At 53.0% G+C, this 25,222-nt stretch overlaps 1 protein-coding gene across 2 annotated transcripts; it reads right to left on the bottom strand.

Annotated features, from left to right (window-relative positions):
• Window positions 1-518: 518 nt before the first annotated feature.
• RHPN1 (rhophilin Rho GTPase binding protein 1) lies at window positions 519-25,019 on the bottom strand. 2 transcript variants are annotated; one of them, XM_082752139.1, is made up of 15 exons: window positions 24,881-25,019; window positions 18,065-18,183; window positions 14,211-14,339; window positions 12,087-12,162; window positions 11,609-11,686; window positions 10,326-10,450; window positions 9,882-10,048; window positions 9,207-9,394; window positions 8,927-9,083; window positions 7,896-8,015; window positions 5,772-5,966; window positions 5,534-5,610; window positions 4,169-4,315; window positions 3,072-3,230; window positions 519-2,746 (listed from the first exon to the last, which is right to left on the bottom strand). In XM_082752139.1, the coding sequence occupies exons 1-15, from the start codon at window positions 24,980-24,982 to the stop codon at window positions 2,552-2,554; spliced, it is 2,034 nt and encodes a 677-aa protein (XP_082608265.1). In that variant the 5' UTR covers window positions 24,983-25,019; the 3' UTR covers window positions 519-2,551. The 2 variants fall into 2 exon arrangements, with proteins under 2 accessions (XP_082608265.1, XP_082608266.1); XM_082752140.1 differs by having other exon boundaries at window positions 18,065-18,180.
• Window positions 25,020-25,222: the final 203 nt, after the last annotated feature.

Here is a 25,222-nt window from a genome sequence, read left to right as displayed (position 1 = left end):
GTCCCATATAGAGAGTTTGCTGTTTACCAGCTACCAGAGAGGCACATTGGCTCCTCCAGCATGAGTGATGCCTTCATCCCCTCTGACATGCTCATCCAAAACTGGGAAGACAGGCTTTGAAGCAAAGATTATTTTCTTGAATGTTGACTTTCTTTCATTTTGATTCAGGAGAAAAGTCCTCGGGGGATCCAGCCTGAGCCCCACTCCCCATCTCTTGCTTTAATTCTGTGAAATAACTCGCGTGACAAAGCTGTGGGCCACCACTACAGCATGCTGGAAATGGAGATGATGGCTCACCAAGGGCTGTGGGACTGATCCGGATGCTTCATAGCTTGGTTTGCCTTGAATCAGGTCTTACTAGAGCCCAATAATCTCTCCCAACCTCAAAAGCTCCCCATTTACATAAAACTGACCCAAACCCACTCACAAGCCCAACCCAGGGCTTATTCCCCCACCACAGCCAGTGCACCCAGTCCACCTAAAATAAGCAACAGAGATACACGCAATGAAGTGTTTTCAAAGCAGTGCTTTTTAATCCATAAAAGGTGAGAGTCCACGTACAAATTAAAAACCAAAACACGGGTGTTAGGAAAAATATCCAGCTGGCACGAAACGCAACCCCTCCAGCAACGCCGACGGAAGGGTCGGGTGATGCAGGAGGACCCGCGATGCCCGCAGCCGCCGCGTGTGCACGCTTCTTTTTTAAATAAATACACCTCTAGCTCCAAGACGTTTAGGATCAGTGGATGTGTTCATGGCGAGCCCCTTGCCTGGGAGTCTCACCGCCCCGCGCCGAGCAGCTGGCAAGATTAGGCAGAAAATCTGACTGCAGCAGATGGCCTCGCGGTGGCAGCCAGAGCCGTAATCCCGTCTGACGGCGTCTAGGTCTTGCATCGCGCAAGCGGAGAGGCTTCTCGGCAAGGAAGGCAGAGCTAGAAGCCCTCCTCCAGTTCTCCCGAAATAAAACCAGGGCCGAAAGCTTGGCACGTGGGCACCAGGCCACCAAGAAGTGGAGGTGCGACCCCGAGCCGTGTCCTGCTGCCAGCCCGAAGGCAGCCACGTGCTCGGCTCATTTCATTAAGCTCCCGCTACGAATTTGTCACGACTTAAAAAGTACAAAAATACAATTGCATCTCTGAAGGGTATTTTATACCTAACCAAGATCATCCAAGCACTCAAGACCAGACAGCTCTTTAGCTTTCAGAAAAATAATGCACAAGGCAGAAATGGGATTGAGAAAATTTTGCCAATCTATCTCGTGCGTATTCGGAGTCTCCCTGCATTTCCAGTACAATTACCAAGATGCATGTATCCATCAGGCCAGCTCTGGTACGAATGCTGACAGCACAGTGTTAGGGTATTAGCAACGTGTGCAAGATCCAATACTAGCACAAATTTAGTAGTTTAATAATCTGGAGGAGCTATCTTCCTGGAATTTTAATCTCATACCAAGTAAGAAACAAGGCTCTTAGCTATTAATCTACTCACATATTTAGGGCAATCCACCTCTACTGATTAAAAAAGCGAGACAACAAATGCACGTTAAGTCTTTCCCTTTTCTTCCAAAGAAGCAGGCTGTGCAGCCAGGCTGCGTTTGCTGGTCAAACCTGGATGCCCATTAAAAAAAACCCTGCACAGGAGCCCTAATTCCGCACAGCACAAGCCTGTGCTCGTGTTTCTTCTCTGTGAGCTCGCTTAGATGTGACCAAACATATGCTATTTGCAAAACTCATGGGAACATGCAGCCCACGAGCTGCCTCCTTGCTGATGACGACGGAGGATCTGACACGCTGCCACCTGGTGATGGGGACATGTCGACCCCATCCTAGCTTTAACAGTTTGCTAGGACACCCCTAACCGGTGTCACGGCAAGGATGCACAGCTCGGTGCTGCCAAACCACCCGGGCAGATCTGTCCCAGACCCTGTGACATTGTCATCGGTGCCCGAGCTAAACTCTCCCCAAAACTGGGAATTCGAACGTGATCTCCACGTGCAGCCTGCCCCGATGGGCTTTGTCAGCCAGGGGCTTGCAAAACTGAAACCCTCTCCACCTTCCTCCTATGATGTGACCAGGCAGGAGCTCCTGAACGACTTGGCTCTGCCAGCAGCGTGCTGCCTTCCACCTTGCAGAGAAAGCCTACGAGACACGCTAGAAAAGGTTACAGCTTTTGCTTTAATGGCTGGGCTTGGTTGGGCTGCTCCTCGCACCGAGCAGACGACACACAAACCAGCCCCTGCTTTATACCGAAGCTCAGCTCCCCCACCCCTTAAAAGAAGAAATAATAATAATAAACCAGTGTTTCCCCCCTCCCCCGTTGTTTAGCAGAGGACTGTTTTTTAACGCAGGAGATGGAGGAGTCCGGCCATCAGCAGCGCCAGGGGCTGTGCATCACTCGCCTCCTCGGAGAGGGTCCGACCAGCGGCGCGTCCCCAGGGGGGGTCCCGGCATCCTCCAGGGGTGCTCCATGCAGCCACGACGCCAGCGCAGCCCGGATCGACAGGCAGCCAAGCCCCCGAGCTGGTGGGACACAACCTAGCCCGGCAGGCGCCTCAGTACATGGCCTCGTTGTCTCCCACGGCGGTGAAGGGGACGCTGTAAGTGCTGTTCTTGCTCCGCTTGCTTTTCTTGTTCCAGATCAGCAGCGTGCTGGCGCTCTTGCTGTTCATCAGGCTCTTCCGGCTGTTCTCCTTGTTGCTCTTCAGCAGCCCGCTGCCCGAGGACATCGCCGCAGCCTTCTTCTCCGCCTGTTTGGGGAGCAGAGAGCGGCGTGAAGCTAAGGCAGCACCAAGCCGGGGGTGCAAACGCTGATGGCTTGGCTTCAGCCCTGCCCCGGGACACTGGGAAACCTCTGTCCCCTGCAGGGCAGCTTGCTTTGGTGCCTAGCTCAAGGCTAAGAGTGAAACGACAAAGCTGGCCATCCCTGCAAGCTGCTGCCTGCTTTATATTTCCTAAGCCAGCTGCAAATGAACTTGCTTTGGAGAGGGAGCAGAGCCTGGTTTATGCAACCCATCTCTCCCTCCAGAGCTGCAGTTTTCCCCCCCCAAAAAAAAGGCTTGGGACGTGACTTACAGCTCTCGGCCCCTCCGAGCCCTGCAGGGTTATCACGCCGATCTCCACACCCTCCTCGCCAGTGCTCTTCAGCAGCTGCACCACCTCGGCGTGCTTGGACCACTTGCAGTCCTTGCCGTTCACCGAGATGATGTAGTCGCCCTCCTTCAGCCCGGCTTCCTGCAGGGGGAAAAAAAAAAAAAAAGAGGGTGCACTCGTTTTTGCTCACAGAGGCTGCAGCACGAGGTCTGCTCGCTTTCCTACCCACCCCAGCAGGTCCCAATCCTGCAGAGACACGAGCTGTGGGGAGGGCTGGGGTCTGCCCTCAGCCGACAGCCAAAGCCTCATCACCCTAACGATCTTACAGCTGCTTTGCTGCAGGGGGGAATGCTCACAGGCTAAGGATTTCTTTTGCAGCTGCCAGGCTCGACATCCAGCACGCAATAAACTGCCAGCCCTGTGACAAGAGCACATCTGACTCTGACTCACCGACAGGAGTTCAACGCTACAGGTCTCCAGAAAACAAAAATCAGCACCTGCAAGCCTTGGGAAAACAGAGCAGGCTTAGCAAGGTCTTACGCACCAGTTCCACCATCAGGAAAGAACAAGGCTCTTGATGTGATTAAAGCAAAGCTGGGGACTGTCAGGATATTACAGCCAGGAGCAACCCCAAGCCAGGACATGCTGGTGCAGCTGGAGGTTTGGAAACTTGTCCCTGTGGCCACATTTTGGTGTCTATCCAGAGTGCAATCCCACCCCAGCTCAGCGCAGCGAGGGTTAGCAGCCTGGGGGGCACACCGTGGGCTCAGGTCTTCTTTAAGAAGCTTTGAGGCTCCCCAAAAGGGACGTGATCCTGCTGCTAAGGAGCCTGTTGTTATGGAGATGCTGAGCTCCGGTGGCACAGTTGGTGCTGTGCAACGATGAGAGAGTGGGGGACCACTCGGGCATCCCACCAGGATGCTCCCCTGAGCCTCTGCTGGAAAACAAAGCCACTCCTGATACATCTCACAGTGAGTTTTTGAGGAGATAATCCATGTTCCGGGCTTGCCATCTCGTTCCATTCAACATCACAACCCCAAATGGGGGGTCCCCACCTCCAGCAGCCCCCGGGTACTCACAGCAGCACAGCCCCCCGGGATGACGCCGGCAATGAGGACGGGGGAGTCTCCCCGCAGCGTGAACCCGAAGCCGTTCTCTCCTCTCCTCAGGTGGACTCTCCGCACCGGGTACCACTTGTTTTTGGCCGCGAAAACCGAGAGGGGCCCCTGGGGGCAAAGCAGAAACAGGGAAAGCACCTTTCGGTGCGAGAGCAACGCCCTGGGGACACGCAACCTTTGCTGTCGAGGGGGCAGAGCAAGTAAGCCTGGCTTCTGCTTTTCTTTGAGGATGAAGTTTTGAGCCTGCACAGTGTTTTAATCCTCCTGCGTATCAAAACCACCAGGTTTGTGCATATTAAAGTGAGAAGGGTGAAGAGTGTTCATCAGAGGGTGGCTCTGTGAGCAGCACCACAGACTTGCGCAGGTTGGAAAGGATCTGGGGAGGTCCTGCCCCAACCCTTCAGCCAGCTTGGGTCGGGACATCCTCCTTGCAAGGCAGGAGGAAGGGATCTCACCAAGGTCAAGGAGCCAGAATCGTTTTAGACATCGCAGTCCCAGAGCAAATAAAACAGAAAGCTACGGTGCAGAGCAGGACCCTTAATTCTCCCCGTATGGAAATAAAATTTTTCATCAAATTTGGGATGAAGGGGTGAGGTTTTCACTCCAGCCTGGCTCTGGGAGATGCAGCAGGGCGCAAGGCATTGGGATGGGTCACTTCTTTGGGGTCAGACCACTCCAAAAGCCTTTCCTGTTCTCTCAGGAGCGGGATATACCCCCCTGCCCTCCGCTCAGGTCATCCAAGAGCAGAGATTCTGGTTACATCCCAACCAGCCCAGCCTCTCCCCAGGGTATTTTCTGTTCTTGGGGCACCTGAGGGACAGGGACAGCACAACCACAGCAGCCCCAAAGCTCAACCCTGCTCCCTAGGACCCTATAAACCCTAGGAAGGGAGATAAAGAGCCCATGGGATTCTCCCACTGCTTCCCAGCTGGTGCTGGTCACATACCTAAGACAGAGCAGTGTTTTCCCCAAGGGTAACTCTATCCTCAACCTGCTCTCCTCCAAAAAAAGCTTCCAGTGAACGGTCCCTTCAGTCCTTCTTGGACCAAAGCCCACCCAAAGTGCCCGTGCACCGGAGGAGCTTCACATCCCAGCACAAAGGAAGACTTTTGGGGAATGTAATGAGTCTTGACCCATTTAGCCTTGCATAGACAGATCCGTGCCCTTCTACCCTTCCTCCTGCCTGGGTCCTGGACGCAAGGAGATATCTCGTCCTGCTCGGAGAGCAGCTGCACGGGGAGGAAAGAGAGCAGGAAAGCAGAGCATGCAGGGGAAAAGGTGACAACTGGTCCCGTGGGGCCACCTCGGTCTTGCAGCCGTACATACCAGCCTGTGGAAGAGGTCGGTCACCTTCACCTGGGAGAAGTTGGGGGGTTTGATCTCTGGCTTCTGATGCGTTTTGGCTAGCGGTCAGGAGAGAAGAGCACAAATGCCCCGTCAGGCAGGAGCAAAGCGGCAGCTGCTGCCTCCACATCCCGCTCCCCGAGCAGGGCTGGGGCAAGCCATAAAATCCCGCAGCCCCCACTCCCACCAGCAAGAAAAAAAAATAAAACAAAATACTTACGGAGAATATCCGGAGCGTCCCCAGTTTCAAAGAAGTCCTCCTCGTGGTCAATTTCAGAGTATTTGCTCAGCGAGCGCTTGTGGGCGAAGGAGAGGACCTCCTGGAGGATGTCCATCTTCCGCAGGATCTTGCACAAGCCGTGGATCCTCATGGCCTCCTCGTGCTTCATGATGGCTTTCTTCAGGTGAGCTTTGCCTGCGGGGAAGCGGAGATGGATGCAGAAGCCAGCGGACCGGCGGCGCTCTCGCTCGCTCGCTCGGCTGCCCACGGAGGAAGGCAGCCGTGACTCAGGGACGGCCCCGTCACGTTCGCAGCCTGCCAACGGGCTCGAAATGGGGTAGGTCCCAGCCGTCAGCTCGAGCCCCCCGAAGGAGGGCCGGGAAGGGACCTTGAAGGGTGACCTACTTCGCTCCCCCGGCGCCGGAGACGGGGCTGGCAGATGTTCCCAAAAAAAAAAACCTCCGGCGAAGGAGCGAGAGGGAGGCTGGCACCGGGCTCCGCCGCCCCCTATCCAAAGTTCCTCCTATCGCTTAACCTAAATCTTCACAAATTAACTTCTCTCCATCACCCTGCATCCCCCGGGGGGTACAAAGGACAATCGAGCCCCGTCCTCCTGGTGACAGCGTTTTAGCTTCGGGAGGATGATCTGCTGCAGCTCCCTCTTTTCTAGGCTAAGCACACACTTCACCCTGCCCTGCAGGTCCTTTCCGCCCTCTCCGGTGCCCTCTTCTCACTTTCTTCCTCTCCACCAGCCTTCAAGGTGTTTCCACCCTCGTGGAAACGAACTGTGAAGAGAGAGCAGCCAAAAAGCAAACAGAATCGACTGAAATCCCAAATAAACGACCTACGAATATCCTACAAACATCCCCTTTGCGAGAGACCGAGGCGAAGGCACCCGTCCCCAGCGCTTCTAAATGCCAGAGAAAAGGATAAATATATTTAGATAGATGGATGTATCATCGAAACACGTGTGCCTGTAGCATTTCCAGATTTAGGACACACGGTGGCAACATAAGGCAGGGAAAACGATGGTGTTTGCTCCAGAGCCGTGGGGACCAGAGCCCACCAGGCTGCTTTGTGCAAGATGTCGCAATCGAGGGAACATTTCGAGGCTGGAGGAAAAACAGGGAGAGGAAAGAGACTCTCCCCCCAAATAATCTCATCTCATGCATCAATCGTATTCTATCCAAGCACCCGCAGCCGGCCCCACTCGTGGGCAAGAAAACGCCACGGCAAGGAGGTTTTAATGGCTTATCACTACCTGCTGCTATTTGCACTGATAATGAAGAGATAAGATAACAAGAGATTACCGAAATACAGACGTTGTGCAAGCTGCTGGCTCCAGTTTATTGACGACAGTGGAATAAAGCATGGTGTTATAAAACTATAAGGCAAGGGGAGGGGAAAAATATCCTTCTACGGACATGATTTAATGCTGCAAGGTTCTCCCCTTCCTCCAGATTCAAAGCAGAGCTGAGCCTGGTACCTGCACGTTCGTTTTTTTCACAAGCTGAATGGAGATGTTTGGGAAAAAAAAAAAAGCCCGAGAGGCAGCTTGTGGAGGAGGCAAGCAGAAGCTGACACCCCAGAAGCAGGGCACTGAGCTCGCTCTCGCTCCTGCCTCTTCGGGAGGGCTGCTAAAACACGACTTCAGCTGAATAAGCAATGCTCTGTCTCTTCCCCGAAGCTGAAAATCCGCGTGGGAGGAAGCTCTCGTCTCCCAAGCCTTTTGATGCAGCTAAAAAAACCACCCCCAGCCGTCACTGCTTCTCCTCGTCAAGTCAAGGCAGCTGCAAGCCCAAGCCGGGCTCCTTCCCAACAGATTTCTCTGTGCTGGGTGATGTTACCTGGCTCGGGATACCTTGGTGCCCGGGGTTTTACTGTCACATTTGGCCAGATGGGTCAACACGAGCACAATGGGCTGTCCTCAGCACCTTAATAGGGAACCGTGATGCTTTCTTGCCTCCCCAGGAGAGGCTTTTTTCAAAGAAAACCCAATAAAAGTTGTCTTTGCATAGAGAAATCCCCCAAAAGCTCGTGGTGCCTCTACAAATCCTGTTCCTACAGGGATTCAGGGGTTCATCCCCCAGAAGTGTGTTTTGCCCCAGGGATGGATGCACTTACCCAGCTTCCTTCTCTCCTCGGGATCCTGCAGCAGGACATGGAGCGACGGCCCCTCTGGCATGGTGACGTGGAACTGGATAAAAGCCTTCTCGTGCTCTGGCAACTCAGCATCAGATGCCGCTGGGAGAAACAAAGAGGAAAGGGGACAGAGGGAAAAGTCAGGGCATTCAAAGAGCTTCAAAACTTCAGGGGAGACGTCTGCTCCATCCCTTGGACCCACCACTACCTTCTGCCACTTCTGTCTCCATCCCCAGGGTGTCCCACCCTCTCCCATCTCTCCCCCAGCAGCTCTTCTCGCTCAATCCTGCTTCTGCAACGCACAAGCCTCAGTGATTTCGAGCCCTGCACCCCCTTCCCAGAGAGGAAGAGAGCCAAAAAGATGAACCTACCTTAGAAGATGACCTCGAGGAGCCCTCCAGCCTGCTGCTGGAGGTGGCTCGACACCGCAGGTCCCTGCGTGCATCAGCTGCCCGCCCCCAAACCCTCAGCCTGACCCAAAATCGCTCGTAGGGGCGGTGGTGGCAGAGCAGATGGAGATTATGGGTCGCATCCTGCTCCAGCTGGCTCCCCGGAGCCACGTCACCCAGCTCGGGTACAGGCAGGCTGCACACAGACACCCAGGGCAGCCAGCCACAAGCTGGCAATTAAATGCGAGCAGCTCAGCAGTTTCCTGGTTTGGTGGGAGCTTATTTTTATGTTTTTGAAGCCCCTGGCTGACCTACCACCCGGACCAGGTGGCTCTGGAGGCTGCCTGGTTGATGACACCCACTCAGCCCCGAAGGGGACAGTGGGTGACATCCCTGCAGCACCTTTTTGTTGGCTTTTTTGGAAGGACTTTGCAAGCAATGTGCAAGCCAGAAGGAGAAATATGGGGGACAGCTGCCCTGCGCATGAATCACTGCGTCAGTCGGCGTGATCAGCAGCTCAGAGCATCCCAAAAACTCTAGGTTTGGCATGCTGGTGTTCTACAGAAGCCTTTTTTCCCCTCTTTTTCCCAGTGCCAAGCTGCTAGGAGAAGACGCAGCACTCACCAGGGCAGTCGCAGAGAGCGGTGGCAGAGAAGTAGTGGGAGAGGGCCTTGAAATGCTCCGACTTGACCTGGACCATGGTGGTCCAAGAGAAGGGCACGTAATCCTTCACGTGGGCCTGGGTCATGGTCTGGTGCACCAGCGAGTAGGCGTCTTCCACCTGCGGGAGTCAAAACCCAAAAGTTGATGACCCAAGGGTTGGAATCCAGCTCGCCTGTTGGGCGGCAGTGACAGCAGGCTGTCACCCCTGGGCTTTTTAAAGGGTTTTATGGGGTGCCCTTACCCTGGCTGCCTCTTGGGCGAGCTGCAACCACGTCAGAAAGTCCTTCTGGGCACGCAGCAAGGTCACCTTCTCGAAGACGCACTCCTGGACCTGGGCGAGCATCAGCTGCACCAGCATGGTGAGGGAAGCCGCACTCATGTCCAGGCTGGGAGCGTTGGAGAAGTTTTCCTTCAAGTAGTTAAAGGCACCTGCACAAGGGGAGAAGCTGCTGGGAGCTCCCGGGCTTGCAAGCCAGGAGGGTTTGGAGCATGAAGGTTTCTCTACGAGCAACGGCACGGGTTGCTCAGAGGGGTTGTGGAGTCTCAAAGCCCTGGAGATCTTCCAAAAGCCACCAGGACAGGGTGGTGGGCACCCTGCTGGAGGTGGCCTTGATCCAGATGGACCCAGAGGTCCCTTCCCACCTTGACCAGGAGAAAAGCCATGAAGATGCTCCCTGAGCTCAAACCTCTCACTACAGCTGGCAATGCTATCCCGGGGAAAAAAACTCCCAAGGGGTGCTACCTTGCCATCTAACCCACCCTTGGACCCGCAGCTTTTCCCCTCAAAAGCCCTAAATGCAGTCCCTTGGAGACTCCCCCATCCCTCTTTGCCCAACAGCTCCACTTCTTGACGTTATTCCTGCCCCAGGGAAACGTCAGCTCCGCCAAGGGGATAAGGGGAGGGGAATCCACGTACCGGCCGCCTTCTGGAAGGCATCGATAGCCTGGTTGAGCCCCGGCAGGGTGGCACGGTCCTGCCGTGCCCCGATCTGGGTGTGCAGGGCTCCGATGTTGAAGAGGACGCTGCCCTTCTCGAAGGCCAGCGCCCGCTGGTGGGACGGGACCCCCGTCAGGGAGTCGTACCTGGGGAAGGGAAGAGTCAACACGGGGACGAGGGCATCACGGCCGTCCCAACACCGCTCCCGCTCGGGGACGAGCTTTCCAGCCCTGCCTCCTTCAACGCATCCACCCAAGGCAACGTCTTCGAGCCAAAAGCAAGGAGGAAACCCAGCTCTTCACGTTGCTGAAGGAATTTCCCCAAAACGAAGACCCCGGCGCGGTGGGGAGGGAGCCTGGCCGCGCTTCCCTCCCTGCTCACCCTCCCCGTTTTTTGGGGCTGGATGGGAAAAGCTGCACCAACCAGTGGAAGAAGACCCCCAGGCTTTTGCTGGGGGGGAAGAAGCGGCTGTCGAGGAAGTAGAGCTGGTTGTAATACTCCATGAGGAGCTCGAGCCCGGCCTCGTTCCGGCTGGGGGTGCGCATCGCCTGCGGGGACGGGAGAGGAGGAAGAGACACGTCAGGAGGGGAGAGAGGAGAAGAGGAGGGAAAGATGAGATTTAGGGAGCTGGACATGCTGGGAAACCCTACGAGCTACAGCCCAGGTGGGAAAAAACTGACCCAAAGGGGTCTAGGATTGTAGGGGATGGGGGAACAGCCTGGAGTTGAGCCTGGCCGGACCCCCCAAACACAAGCAAGCAAGGAGTGGGATTCTATGGGATTGTGGGATTGTATTAATGCTGAAAAAGAAGCCCTTTTTCTGTAGCTTCCCTGCTTTTTGGCAGGTTGAAAGGGGACAGCCTGACTGCTGGCATGGGAAAGGCTTTGGGGACACTGGGTTGGGGCACCCAGACCGGAGCCAGCAGCCCGGGAGCAGGGCACGATCCAGCCGTGCTCACCTAAACCGAGCTGGGATTTGCTTTTTTTTTTTTTTAGGATAGAAATTCATGCAAAGTCTGATGGAATTAACACGAGGGAAGAAATACGATTTCTGTTCAGAACAGGAAAGCCTTTGGGCTTTTGACTCGACACGGGGAGGAGTGCCAGAGCTCTCCTCGTTTCGGTCACGAGCCTTTTTCCCAGCTCGTGCCTTTCCAGGGCACCCCTCCCGCGGCCCAGCGAGCAGGATTGGGACCTTCACAAAGCCTGGGAAAGCTTTTCCTTTCCGCCCTTAAGACCAAAGCTGCACGGCAAGGCAAAACCGAGGTTACTTCGGAGAGCTGCTTTGTAGGAGAGGATAAAGTTCACCTTTACCGGATTGCTCTACATTTCCTCTTCTCCAAGCGCTACGCTGCGTGTTAGCTGGAGAGAGAGCAGTCATTTAGCCTCGCCGGGGGTGAACTATTCATCAAACATTAATAATGGACGGCATTGTATTTTTATTGCCGGTCGTTCTAGGTTATCAGGTCATTAAAGGACTCACTCACCGGGACAGCGAACAATTACTGAAACATCTGTACTATTTTGCAATCTATGAACCGAAGCCGGGGTGCTCAGTGCATGCTGCAGGCTTCCAGCACCCCCAAGATGCGAGGACAAGCGTGCAGTTTGGAGGGTGCACGAGGGGACATAGAGCAAAGCACAGCACCTCCAACGAGCATTTCCCAGCAAGCCAAAGCAAGACTCTGCACGCCCAGGGCCACCGACCTGCCGCAGCTCCATGAACTCTTTGATTTCCTTTTCAAACAAGGTCCCCTCCTCTCCGTAGTGCTCGCTGATGAAATCCTGGATGGGGAAAGAAAATCCTGAATCAATCTTGAAAACGGATATTCGAGATTTAAAGGGTGACTTCTGGTAATTCTGTATAAGTGGCTTGCCAGCTCTCCCTGCAAGAAAACCTGCAGCACAGAAAGGGATCTCCTCTCCACCCAGCTCCTGCTCTCCACCCCAGGCAAAACACGTTGATTTGTCCATTGCTCCAGACCCTGTAACCCTTTTTCCACTGTTTTAAGTCCACCTCATCCCCCTACGTATGGAACCGTTCCAAAAAGGGAAATGTTTGCAGCTGCTGCAGCATCTCCTCTACAGCTCCCCATCATGCCCACGTGCAGAAACCTCTCCGAAGGGCAAATCTGCTTCCCTCCATCAGCCTTCGCCGCCTTGCGTGCGCCAAAGTGATGCTCACCTTCAGTGGCAGCAGCAAATCCAGCTCCTTCGTCTCCTTCAGGCCCAAGGGAATCATAGGGACGCTGATGGACTCACTGGAAGAAGACAACAACCTCTTTGGTGCCTGTTTTTTTGAAGGGCAAAACTAGAAGAGAACCCAATTCTGCACGGCAGCAGGACGCGCTTTGCACTGAAAAAGCATGCCAATAACCCCAAATCTACCATATTTATGTTTTATTTTCTACAAGAGCAATCAAACTGGCTGCCGTGACGCAGCTGCTTTCATTAACAGCCCTTGGGAAACGGGTGTGATGCGAGCACAGGTCACGGATTCACGAGCTCCTACGTGCTAATCTGGGCTCTGTCGCTGATAAGGACTGGCTCGGGGAGCGCAGCTCCGCCTGATATTGAAATTTGCTATTAAAAGCAGCCATCTAATAATAGCTCTTATCGGGCAGACAGGTTGATACTGTAAAACACTGAAGATTAGGATGACATTGGTAACACGCAGCTGGGAGGGGTGTGTTTTCCACCATTAAAAATGGGGCATTTGTGCCAAAACGAGGAAGGAATGCTACACGGCGGCAGGATGGCAACAAGGAAGGGCCATCTTTTGTGGGATTTAGTTGATATTTTGAATTTTGATGCCAAGAAGTAAAGAAATGGTCTTTGTGGACCTCGAATGTGCAGAAAATTACAGCATTATTGCTCTGCAAAGAGCCCCAAAGCTGGTCCCAACATCTGGGTGCTGTATACGGATGGGAGGTGAGAATCTCTGATGGTATCCACAGCTCGCACTGGGCTCTCTGAAGGCAAGACAGGAGGCAGGTCGGGCAGGATCAGGCCCTCACCAGCCTGGGGTTTGCACAACAGGCTCATCTCGTTATCTGCAGAAACTGCACGTTAGCAGAAATGTGCATTAGCACATCACAGGCCAAGGAGGGCAAAAACTGGGGAGCAGGGCAGAGGTTGCACCCACATTCTGCTCTATTCATACTCCAGCTTTGAGAGCTATAATTAGTGCTGAAAAGCCATTATCACTCGTTCTCTAGCAAGATTTCCGCTCGAATCCGGTGCCCAGAGCAAACAAAGGAACTTTTGTTTGGCCTGGGCAGGATTTTGGGGTTGCTGCTGGCATTTTGTTTATAAACCACAGCAAACAAGCACGTGGAGGGCTGCAAAAGCTGAGCATCCCTGGAGTCCAAGCCCAACAACCCCACATGGCCAGCACATTGCTGGGGAAGAGGGAAACCATCCAGGGTCACATTCAGAGACTGCAGCAAGCACCCAAGGGTGCTGGAGATGCAGGATCCTTGATCCTTCTTAGGGTCAGAGTGGTTGAGGTTGGAGGCACCGCTGATCTCCCCCCCCCTTGACCTGCTGGAAGTGCATTTCCCCGTGCATCCCAGGATATTTTCTCTACAGTAAAGCCAGCCCTTGCTCTCTGCGACCCTAAAGCATCAATCACACCTCCAGACCGCCCTCGTCCTGCATTGCAGCAAACAGGATGGAGCCACTGATGTTCTTTCCACCTCTTTCTGCCCCCAGCAGCAGAACAACGCTCCCCAGGGAGGACCAGGCACTGGGCAAAGCACACGGATGTACCAGGAGGAATATTCTGTGGCTCCACGTTGCTGCAGCATCCCTGGGCTTTGCTGCCTGGGGGATTTCTGCTTTTTTAACCCCATAAATTGCTGCTGGGATTACCCAAGTCAGGCACAAGGTGGCTGGGTGAGCATTTCAAGGTGACAGCAAGGTTTAATTGCAGAAAGAGGGGGAAGAAACTCCTGACCCTGATGGGAAAATAAACCATCCCAGGAGCAGCCAAAGTGTTAATTGCTATTAAATCCCTTGCTGGAAGACATCATGCTCTGGAGGATGCTTAGGTCAGGCGGATGAGGTAAGGGATGATGTGTTTTTGTTTTTCCTGATCTATTTTTCCTGCTTTTGGGACATCTGCATCCAAAGGACACACCGTAAGTATCCAAACACCTCCTTTAAGGATCTTTTGGGAAAAGCTCTTGAGTTTGGTCGATGAAATGTGGATGTTCCCAGGTTGAAAAACTGTTTCTGGCCAATCTGCCCCATGCCCCAGCCCTCTCCTGTCTCCTGTTCCCCAGCCACCAGGGCACGAAGCACCTACCTTTCGTTCTGGTAGACATCCATGCAGCTGTTAAGCTCCTCCAGCTCCTCCTTCAGCAGCTGCAGGTTGGAGTTGACGTAGCTCAGCTCCAAGGCAACCGTCTCCTTCACCTTGTGGTTACTGGTGGCTCTGCAGGACAACACAGCACGGATCAAACCTCCCCATAAAAGCCTGGCTGCGTCGATAAACAGGGATAAAGTGACCCAAAGGGACGATGCCATCGCCTCTTCCCTGCCACGGGCATCCACCCAAGCCACCCCAGAGGGCTGAGCCTTCACGACCAGCTACTTCCATCCACCTCTTCGTGATGCAGAGAAAAATTTGGGTTATTTGGGTGTTTTTTTTCTTGGGGGATGCCCGTTCTCATTTCACCCAGTCCCTCCGTGAGCCCCGTCCATGCTCCCACCTCCTGTGCAGCTTCAGATTTAGTTACGAGCGCTCAACGTTGGCCTCCCACACCAAATAAAATCTATGTTTTATGGTTAGACCGGGGGAAAAATTTCATTTTTGGGTGCAAATAACCATTCTGCGAGAGCCAGGCTTGCTGTGCTCGCCCATTAGAGGCGTGGGACCTTCCCACCCTCCCTCCTCGTGCACGGCAGGAGATGTAAACACCGAGGATTGATTTCAGCTGCAGCGAGCTGCCTGCTCCCAGCAAGCCAAACTCCCAGGCCGATTATACCCTCCTTATCAGCTCCCAAGGAAAGCAGGGAGAGATAACCCAGCGGCCATGCAGCCAGCAACGTGCAGTCGTTGGCCGAAAGGGGCTCTGGCTGCTGGCTCTAAATCACGCCAAGCCCCCGAGGGAGGCAGTAAAAACCCCATGGCCAGAGCAATTTTTGTTTTGTTTTGTTTTGTTTTGTTTTTTTTCCCCAGCTTTTCCTGAGCACGTTGCTTTTGATTTATTTTTTATTGACAGCCTCCCTCAGGGGCCTCGCCCTGACCTGGCCATAAGGAGCTCTGCTGCTTTTCTTTAGGGTGACGGCACTTCAGGGTCTCCTCCCTTGTACCTCCCTCGCTGGGATTCCCCAAGACCGATGGATTTTTTATTGTTTTAAACAAAGCAAAGCAGGTCCAAAGATCCCTGCAGCCACTTCCGTTTAAACATCTTTTGGCATTTCTGCAATCCCCCATGCAGCATCAGCACAGTACTCCCCCTCGTCCCCTATACATCAGCTCTGCACCATCATTTCAGTCCTCTACACATCCCACCTCCTCCAGGATCAAGGTGCAGTGCTGCTTTCACTACAATTTTCCTCCAAATAGTTGAATACCTTCCTATTCTTGCCCTCAGTTGGCACCAGATTTATTTTCCCCCTTCAGTTACAGCAGCTGATTTTTGCTGACTCGCAGCCTGGTGACTTGCAGACACACGATGGATTTCTGAATGGTGTTTTCATCCCTGCTCTGCAAAAAAAAAAAGGACTTCCCATCCTGCAAAGCCTGATTTTACACACCTGTGAGCTTTTCCATGGACAGCTTTGCTTAGTTCAGGTTCAGAGCAGGCAGCATAAAGCCTGGTGTTGCTTTGGGGCGCTTCTGTTTGCACTCCGCGGGCGCTGTTTGGAGCCACGCAGAGCACAGCACCTCTCCGAGAGGCGATTTTGGGAACAAGCAATTGTTTGCCAGGAGCAAACCCGTGCTGAGGGAGGCTTTGGTGCTGCCTGGAGCAGGCGCTGATCTCCCTACGAGCACGCAGAGCCTCCAATCTTGCTCAACCTCAGTGCAGTCATCACCTGTTTGCTCAGCTAACACTCGACAAAGGTTTTTGAGTTATTTGGAAGAAATGGGCTTACTGGCGACACCTTTATCTTCCCGATTGCTTTGCCGTGCCCCACTATTTGGACAAGAAAAGGGAAGGGTTTCCCCTGCCTCTGCCCACGCGTTTACCCAGCAAACAAACCCCTCGTGCTGCTGAGCAAACACCACGTGCGTTTTTCCAGTGCGCCCTTCGTGGCAGCCTCTCAGGAAAAGGGACCGAGAGGCCGAGCACAACAGCTGAGGAAATTACTTTTTTTAAAGCACTGAGGGTGTTTTTTTTTTATTATTTTTTAAAGTTGGAAGTGCAAAGGCAAAGCTGCAAACACTGCGCCAGGCTGGGCACGTCACTGACCTGGTAGATATAAAGGAAATTTCTCAGTGCAACTCAGCAGCTTTTGAGTAATAACCTTTTAAAACTTCTAATCCTCCTCTTCCAGCCTTTAATTTCAGGCACAGACTTGATCTTTTCCTCCTGATTCCCCCAAGATCCTCAAATTTTGAAAGCCAGAGCACCCCCAAACCCACCCATCGCTCAGCTGCAAAATAGACTGGAGGGAGGGAAGGAGGAAACCTCATTACCACCAAAGGACACTCAAATTGCTGATCCAGCCAAAAAAAAGGGCCCCATCAGTGCATTCTGCCTCTGCCCTGGCAGAGAACAATCCCTCTCCTCCCTGGACAAGTAATTAAGATGGGTTTTGCATCACATTTTTGCTCGCTCCCCGGCGAGGGAGGAAGCAGAGCAGCTCTGATGCACGCTCTTGACACCAAAACCACGGCCGGGCGCGTTCCTGCTGAGGCAGCACATTTCCAGGGCTTTTTTATTATTATTATAACAAAGGGGAGTTGCATGGAGTGGCACACACAAGGATGTCAAGGCCTTTTTAATTAGATGAATTATGGTCCCTAACAGCCAGCCTGGCGAAAGCTGAGGGATAACAGGGCTCGAACCTCACCATCCTCCAGGGTGTCCCTGCTGTCCTAATCTGCCTAAAAAAAACCCATTACTTGCCCCAATAACTTTTCTTTCAGGTACAACAGGCACAGACTGACATTAAATTATTAAAAAAAATAAAGTTTTATTTTTTTGCTGGGGGTGAGGAGAGAAATCAACACCAAACTTGCAAGATAAGCAGGAAAAAAAAAAAAGAGGATATTTTCTTGCATTAAGAAGTCTGCCCACCTTGCACTACAGGAATTTGATACATACACACACAAAAGCTATAAAAAAGGGTCACGGGCAGGTTAAAGAAATACATATAATTTTTACAGATCTCTTGTCTCAGTTATATATACAAAATAAAAACTGGGGTAGAGTATCATGGTTTCATCACGACCACTCTCTGGGGATGGCGGCGATGCGCTGGCTCTACTGGTGCTGGACCAGTTGCAACCCAAAAGCCCTGCCCAGGGACTGGTTTTTGCACCACGCCATAAATGCATCCTCCCAGCAGGAGGGAGAACTGCTGGGCTGTATCAATATGCAGTGACATGCCTGGGTTTTCAGGCAGATTCTGCTCAGGAGAAATTACTGAAACACTTTTGTGTTATTTTTTTTTTTTTAAATGAAGCTGGATTTGACCCACTTTCTGGGGGTATCATGCAGGATGCCTGCACTCAGAGCTCAATCCCAGTCCAACATCTGTCCCCTTTCTTGCTCCCACTCGCACCCTGCCTTGTAACAGGCTTCCAGGGCTTTAAATCCCCACTTTTCATTAAGCATCAGCATGGCACGGAGCAGAGGGCAAGCGTTTCCAGGGCGAGTGCTGCAAAGCCTGAGCAAACTGAGCAAACCCCAAGCAGGGTACGGCCACAGAAAGCCTCCCCAGGGCAGAAAGCAGCCGTTCAGGGACTGATCCACGCTTGCAGACAGGTTTAAAGAAAAACACCTTGTCCAAAAAGCCTTGGACTTGCCTCACAGGGGGGAAAATAAGCAGCTGATAATCCAAAAAAAAAATCCATAAGCCTGCAGGTGCTTCCTGGACATGCCACGGGTCACGGCAGTGAGACAGACATGGATAAAACAGCCAAAAGCTTTCCCCTGCATGGGGAAGGATATATCCCAGGGCCGGAGGGATGCTCTGGGGACTCACCTGAAGAGGTTTTCTGCCCCGGCACGCATCCTCATCTCCTTGTTGATCTGCTGGTTGATCCGCGCCCGGCGGTGCTGCAGTTTGCTGCGCTGGGTCTGGGCGAAGGGGTCGCAGCCCTGCTGGGAAAAAGGGACAGGATGTCACCACGGCATCGTGGCAGCTGCTCCCATCCCACCTCCATCTCCTGACGTCCCCCAGCACGGTCCCAGATCCCCCTCACCAGCCCTGCCGCACGCAGAGGCTTTGGGGTGGGGGCAGATGGTCTTCAACAGAAAAAAAATAAATAAATCAGATTTAATATGCATCATTGCTACACCTGGGGACAGGCAGCAGAGCCACATGAAAAATATTTCATTATCTAATAAAACCTGTTGCTTACAGCATATTTTTTTCTCCCCTGAAGTTATTCAGCAAAGGGTTCAAGTGCAGCAGGGAAGGGATAAAGGAATGAAGCAGCTCCTCGCCAGGGTCTGGCCGTGTGGACACGACCCAGGAGTGAAACCAGATGTCCTGGGAGGGGGCAGACGAGCCAAAATACCCCTGGAGCTCACAAACAGACGTGACGCCGTGTCTGCCAGAGCTCCCATCTCCCGCTGGCTGCAGGGGATGGAGTGGAAACGAGTCAAAAGTTCACAGGCCAGAGACACGAGCTGCAGAAAGCAGGGAATTAATCCCACCCCCGCCTCCTTCCTCGGGCTTTCCTCAGACGTTTCATCTCCGAGTTGAGGAGCTAGCAGACGGCAGCATCCCTGTGCACTGAAAGAAATCACTCAGAGCCACCACTTCACCCCCTTAATTTAGAAAAACCTCCCTTTGCTGTAGTCTTACGTGCTTTACCTGCACCACCACTGCTGGTGGTGCCTTGTCCCTACACCATGAGGGGATTTTGCAACCCTAGGGACTCAGGAGAGCCCCAACAGTACCTGCCCAAAACTCTCAGATCATTTTTAACACGTAGCCAAAATCCTCAGGTCTCACCCCTTCCTCCAGGATGGAGGAAGTTTTTAATCCAACGAGCCAGGATGATGCTTGCTAACACCTCCAAAAAAAACACTAACAAAAAACCCCGGGTAACACTAACCCGTTTCCAAAGTATTTATTCAGATTATTTTTCTGGGATGCTTTACTTGAATTATTTCTCTGGGATGCCAAAAAGGAAAGAAAGAGGGGGAACAGTGCAAGGGCAGCTTTGACTGGTAAGCAGGGAACGAAAAATTTGGCATTTTCATGGATTTCAGCTTTCTGGGCACTCGTTTCTCACGTTTGACATCCAGTAACAGGTGCCCAGTTTGAAAAGGGCCTGGGATTAACATCGCCTCTTTCATTTACGTGCAAGATTTGAGCTCCTAATTGATACATCGGAGACCGAGCAATCGGAGCCGCTCCATCTGGTCCGTAAATCTGCAGGCTCGGTGCTTTACAGTAATCCACGAATTTGTGCAAGTTAAAGGGCTGGGATGAGAGCACGAAGCCACGATTATTCTGCAAAAGCAATTACGGGGGATGTTAAAGGGAAACAGCTGCACAAATCCCAGGTCCGAGACACTCAGGAGTGAACCCAAGAGGTTGCCCTGAAAGTGCCACCTCTGGGTTCTCCCCCGGGGGAAATTCTCTCACCCGTCCTACAAAAAAAAAAAAAAAAGCAAAAACTACTTAAACCTAAGATGTTCTGGGGGAAAAGAAGAGCAAGGACTACGTGAATTACACGATAGCCAGAGGAACTGTAGCTGAAAAAAAGATGGAAGAAGCACTAGGAGCACCCAAACGCCTCGCAGGAGGGCCACAAATGCCTTGGCTGGAGGCAAAATGAGAAGAAATTAGGATAAAACAAGAAGTGAGATGCAAAGAGATGCTAGGAGGTTTCTACAGGACATCCAGAAACTGAAAATGTTATTGGAAGGGGGAATGAATTGGCTTGGCAGCTCCCCACTTCTCCCAGGTCAAGCCTGAGACAACCCCACAGGAGAAAATTCAAGCCACTGCGGTGCCAAAGCTCGGGACACCGAAGCTGATGAACGAGACCTTTCTCAGGCATGCAGACACAGCAGCAAGCCCTGATAATCACCGATCATTTTGGGCTTTCCACCCAGGAACGAAGCAGCTCTCCAGGAAATCTTGCAAGCCCTAATGTGGCCGGGGAGCGAACACGCTCCGACGGCAACCGGGACGTTGGGATTTGCCCAGACTTCTCCCTGAGCTGTTTGTACAGCCACGAGGGTTTTTTTCCACCTGAACAACATCTCCTCGATTGGATTTAGCGATTTGGTTACCGGTTCCCATCCAGGCTCCTCTCCAACTGCAGAAAGGCACAGGAGAGGCAGGCACCGGGGCCCCGGAGCTCCTAAATAAGTCAGGATGGATTTAAGAATGCCTTACGTAAGAGGGAATACAAAGAGGAAACCCAAAACCCACTGTTAAGTCATAGAAAGGATTTTCCTCGCTTTGCACAAGCTCTTGAGATCAACCCTTTAAAGGTCAGAGGAAAGATTGGGTGTTTCAGTCATCCTCTTGGGTGTGCCCAGGGACATCGATGCTGGAGCGAAGTTGGGTGCCTGAGAAGGGGCCGGGCTCGACGTGGGATTTCTCAGCCTTTCTTTGTCAAAGCTTTAAATTCGGGAAAGAAAACACACAGCTCTTCCAACGAGGGGAAACAAATAAATCCCGGAGAGCAGCAGAGTGCAGGGCTCGTTGCGAAAGCCCTGACGGCGTGCGAGGTGCGTGCCGCTGAATTACCCACGCCGGGTCCCGCTCCAAAGATCACCGCCCAGGACAACGCAGGATTATAGGCAGAATTACAGCAATAAAAAGAAGCAAGGGCATTTTATGCCTCGAATTCACCTGCCAAATAACGTCACGTTCAGCCTTCAGCATGCAAAGATGGCAGGGAGCACTCAACCTACCGTGGAGGCAGAGATAAAACTCCCCGCAGCGGGACGTCAAAAGTTTTTGGGAACACCTAAGGGTGGTGTCAAGGAGCCAGCAGCTCCTCCTTTCAGCTCAAGAGCACCCTTACGGGGTGTTAAACAGGGCAATTATGCAGTTAGTCCTGAGGGAAAGTTTGTTTGGAGGTGATCATGGGGTGCACTTTGCTCCTGGTGGCTCCAATAAAATGCAGGGAGATGAAGCCTGGATGTGTCTCCTGGATGATGGGGCACACCTAGAGCTTTGTTTCGTGACCCGGGTGCAAAAACAGGGTTATTGCCTCCCAGCTTCGTTCTGGACAGTAACAGGCAACGCCAGGCACTTGTGGGAAGAGGTGGAGGCCAGCAGGTCCAAAGAACAAAGGCGTGTGCTAAGGGACTAATTTCTCTTTCATTTTGGGTAGAAGAACGGGAGCTCCGTAGCTGGAAGTGACTGGGGAAGAGCAAAAAGAGCACATGGAGTGATCAAAGGACTCTGTCAGAAAGGAAAACACAGCCCTAGGAGGTGCTGCTAACGTTACAAGCAAGAAAAAAGGACAGGCAGATCCTGCTGAATCCCTGTCCAGAGGAGCTCAGAGCAGGGTGACACAAGCCAGGCGTGGATCTGTCAAAAAGAGAAGTGGGGACGGGGTCTGTGGCCGTGAGTTTAGGTTGAGCCCCAACAGGAACCGCAGCAACAGCTCCCAGGAGAGCTTGGCTGGATCACAAGGGGCTCTCCGTGGACCAGAGGACGGCAGGAGAAAGCTAAAAATGTTTTAAAACAACCTTAAAAATGAGCAGCACGTCCCTGCTGGGGTCACAGCGCTCAGAGGCAGGTAACAGGGGCTGAGATTCATCCCTTGACTGCAGGGCGATGCTTTTGGCCGGCGTATAACTCAGGATCCTGGACCAACGGCAGGATTAGATCCTTCCACTGCTCAAACCAAGGCAGGAGATGTCAAATACCAAGAATACAGAAAGCCCAGCCCAGCTGCAGTTAGCAAACCGAGCCGTGATGCACAACCTGCTCCTCTACATGCCCCGAAGTCTCATCTGCCTGCAGCATTTTCATTATCCCAGACTGCTGCATGCGTTCCCTAAAGCCTCACGCTTCTTTATTTTATAAATCATCCCTCCCAGGGAGCAGTTTATGGCATTTTCCAGGGAGGAGGACAAAAGGCACCAGGAGTGTTACTGCTCAGCCCTTCCCCAGGGGAGCAGCGGGACACGGTTTGACTCGTGGCGGATGATCCGTGGTGATTTCCCCGGGATGATCCGCGGTGATTTCAATCCCTTGACCTCTCCCGCGCTGTTCTGCTCCCTCCCTGCACCAAATTCTCCTTGGGGATAAAGCTCAGGGTTGTAAGTGCCAGGAGCCTGGCTGTCCGTGACCCACCTTGATCTCATCGCCTCCTACTCAAAAAGCCACCCCAGGCTCTACTCCTGCATGCACCAAGAGCTGTAGGGTCAGAATTACAAGATCAGGGTCTGAATAAAAGAAATAAAAAGCATTTCCGAGCCAGAACCAAGCAAGGCTCCAAAAATCTCACCCTAATACCCGAGAGCCACGCTCCAGATAGCTCTCGATGCCTTGCTGCTGGTTCCGTCCCCTTGTCCAAAGAGGGATTGCTCCAGGCAGGATCAGGATTTTTAGGCAGTGCCAAAGCCATGCTGGCGCTGGGTTTGCCTTATTGCTAACCCCAAAGAGCTGTTTTGGGAGCGTTGAGCAGGCAGGGGGTGACCCCGTCTGAGTTATTGAGCCCTCAGCCTCAGAATTTTCTCCAGCATTTACTGACAGCAGCTCCAGCAGAGAAATAGGACGGGTACCAACCTCCATCCACTCTCAGGAGCAATATTCCCTCCTAACAAAGCCACGCACAGGGGCTTGTCCCTAAAAAGGGACATTTCTGAGTAGCCCAGCAGCCACAAAGCTCTCTGGGGGAATAGGGCAAGCTCTGTTTCACTTCCAAAATAACTCTGAGCCACGCTGGTGTAAAAGCCCTGCTATTTTTCTGCACTCAGAGCTGTCAGCCAGCATTATTTTTCCCCTTTGCAACCCGCGAGTTACGGATTAGGGCAGCCCAGGACAAGTGGCCAAGTGACACTGGTCTGGGGGACAGAGACAACAAACCCCAGAGAACCGCTGCACGCCCTAAAAAGGGCTTTAAAATGCTCATTTTTTAGAAAAAAACTTCAATAATTTCCTTTTCCTGCCAGCTAAAACTCATTTCAGAAAGAGTGGGCTCCTACAGGTGGGTCACTCCCCAGGTTTTTCCCCTTTTTCTCCCTTCTGGTCTATTTATACCAAAAAGCCCTTATCAGGGAATTAATCTCACCCAGCACTCCGGCCAAAAGCTGGCTTTTCTGTGGGAGACTAAAACCCCTAAAAGCTTTATTGAGAATATGGTTACATCACGCGGCCTTTAAAAAAAAAAAAAAAAAAAAGAAAGAAAAAGAAAAAATGAGACGAGGATTAAGGTTTTAAACTTCCCCAAGTGCCCCGACTGTCGGCTAAGGCACTCAGCAAAGGGGGAAAAAAACGGGGGAAATGGGGCACCGGGTTTTGTAAAGGGCTTAATAACCACAAACCTGAGCCAAAGCTTGAATTTTTGGGAACGTGCAGCCGTGGAGAGGCTGCCTGTGTGTCCCGGGAGCCGGGGCAGGGAGCCAGGAGGAAACAGATGTGTGAAACCTCCGGCCCCACAACGCCAACCCCGGCAAAAAGACGGGCACCGCCGCGGCGCCTCCGATCCCCTAAAAGCCAGGAGAAACACGTGGGGCCACATCCACGGCCTCCCACGCGGCCAGGGAAGAAAAAAACAGCTGAAAAAAGGGCGTGCTGAGGGTTTCTTTTAAATAAGAATTGAGAAAAGTAATAGGAAACCCAAACAGGTCAGGGGTTTTCGTAAGAAGTGGTGTATAATGCGTGTTTTTCCCACCTCTGAGAAGCTTCGTGATGCTTTCCTGCCTCGTCCTCTCCTGTTCAATCATCCGACAGATGGAAAAAGAATAAACAGAGGGCTCGGAGAAGGGAAATTTGGGTAAAAAAAACGGGAAAATGAGCCCTGCAAGCGGCACCTGTCAGCGGGGTAAGCACAGCCCGGTATAGGGTTGCAGCCTGGGGTCAGCTCGGTCCCTGCTGATGAAAAGCCACCTCTCAGCTTTTTTTTCCCCCCTTTTTTAACCTTTTTTTTTTAAAAAAAGGGTTGCAGAAAGGCAGCAGCTCCCCGCCAAAGAACAACTTTAGGAAATCACCTCCTCGGATGGAGGCTCCGGTTTTGGGGCAAAATCACTGCAGGTTCATAAAACCAGCTCCCAGGGGACAGACCTAATGGGAAAGACGTCTAAAAACTCCTAAAAAAGAGGTTTTTGGGGAGTTTTTAATCACTGCTGTGCCCCCCCCTAAAAGCCAGGGGGGTGCAAGCCCAGCTGGGCACCCATGGGGTGATGGGGTCGGGGGCACCCATGGGTGGTCCCTGCTGGGTGCACCCCCTGTAACCCATTAAATAAGGGGTGCTAATGGGGTCGTTTTTTGGGGGGGACAGAGATTTTTGGGGGGTGCACCCAGCTGATGGGTGATTTTGGGGGGGGGGGCACCCAGTTGGTGGACCCACACCCACAAATGGGTAAAATGGGAGGGGGAGATGGGGTTAAAAACCTCAAAGCAATTCAGGGGGTGACAAATAGTGGGGGGACAGCTGGGGGGGACCCCAAAAAAACACAAGACCCCCCCCAAAAAAAGAGGTTGGGGGGGTCCATACGGACACCCCCACACACACCACACCCCCACAGCAGAGATCCCAGCAGGACCCCAACCCCAAACCCCATGGGGCACCGTTCTGGGGTGGGGACCCCCCCAAAAATCCTCCCCCCTCCCCAAAATCCTTCCCCCCAAATCCCCCCCCCGTAACCTCACCTTCCTGGCGCTGCCGCAGCTGGGGGCTCGCAGGAGGACGAAGCCCCCGGAGCCCTCCCCAGCCCCAGCAGGGCTCCTCTCGTCGTCCTCAGGGGGCACCATTTTGGGGGGGCTCAGCCCCTGCCCCCAGTCCCTTTTGGGGTCCCCCCCCCTCAGCCCCGGCAGCGAGCGCGGAGCCGGGCCCCGGGAGCGGCGCGGGGCATAAGCAAGGCGGAGGGGCGGGGCGGAGAGGGCTGTTAGCCAATGGGAAAGGGGATCCGCGAAGACGGGCGTGGGGTTGGACCAATGGGAGCGCGGCGGGGTGGGAGAGGGGGGAGAACGGAGAGGGGAGGGGGGGTTGTC

Source organism: Aythya marila (assembly GCF_965140915.1).
Source record: "Aythya marila genome assembly, chromosome: 2".
NCBI lineage: Eukaryota > Metazoa > Chordata > Aves > Anseriformes > Anatidae > Aythya > Aythya marila.
The sequence above is the reverse complement of the archived record's forward strand: the minus strand, read 5'-3'. Positions and strand labels throughout refer to the sequence as shown.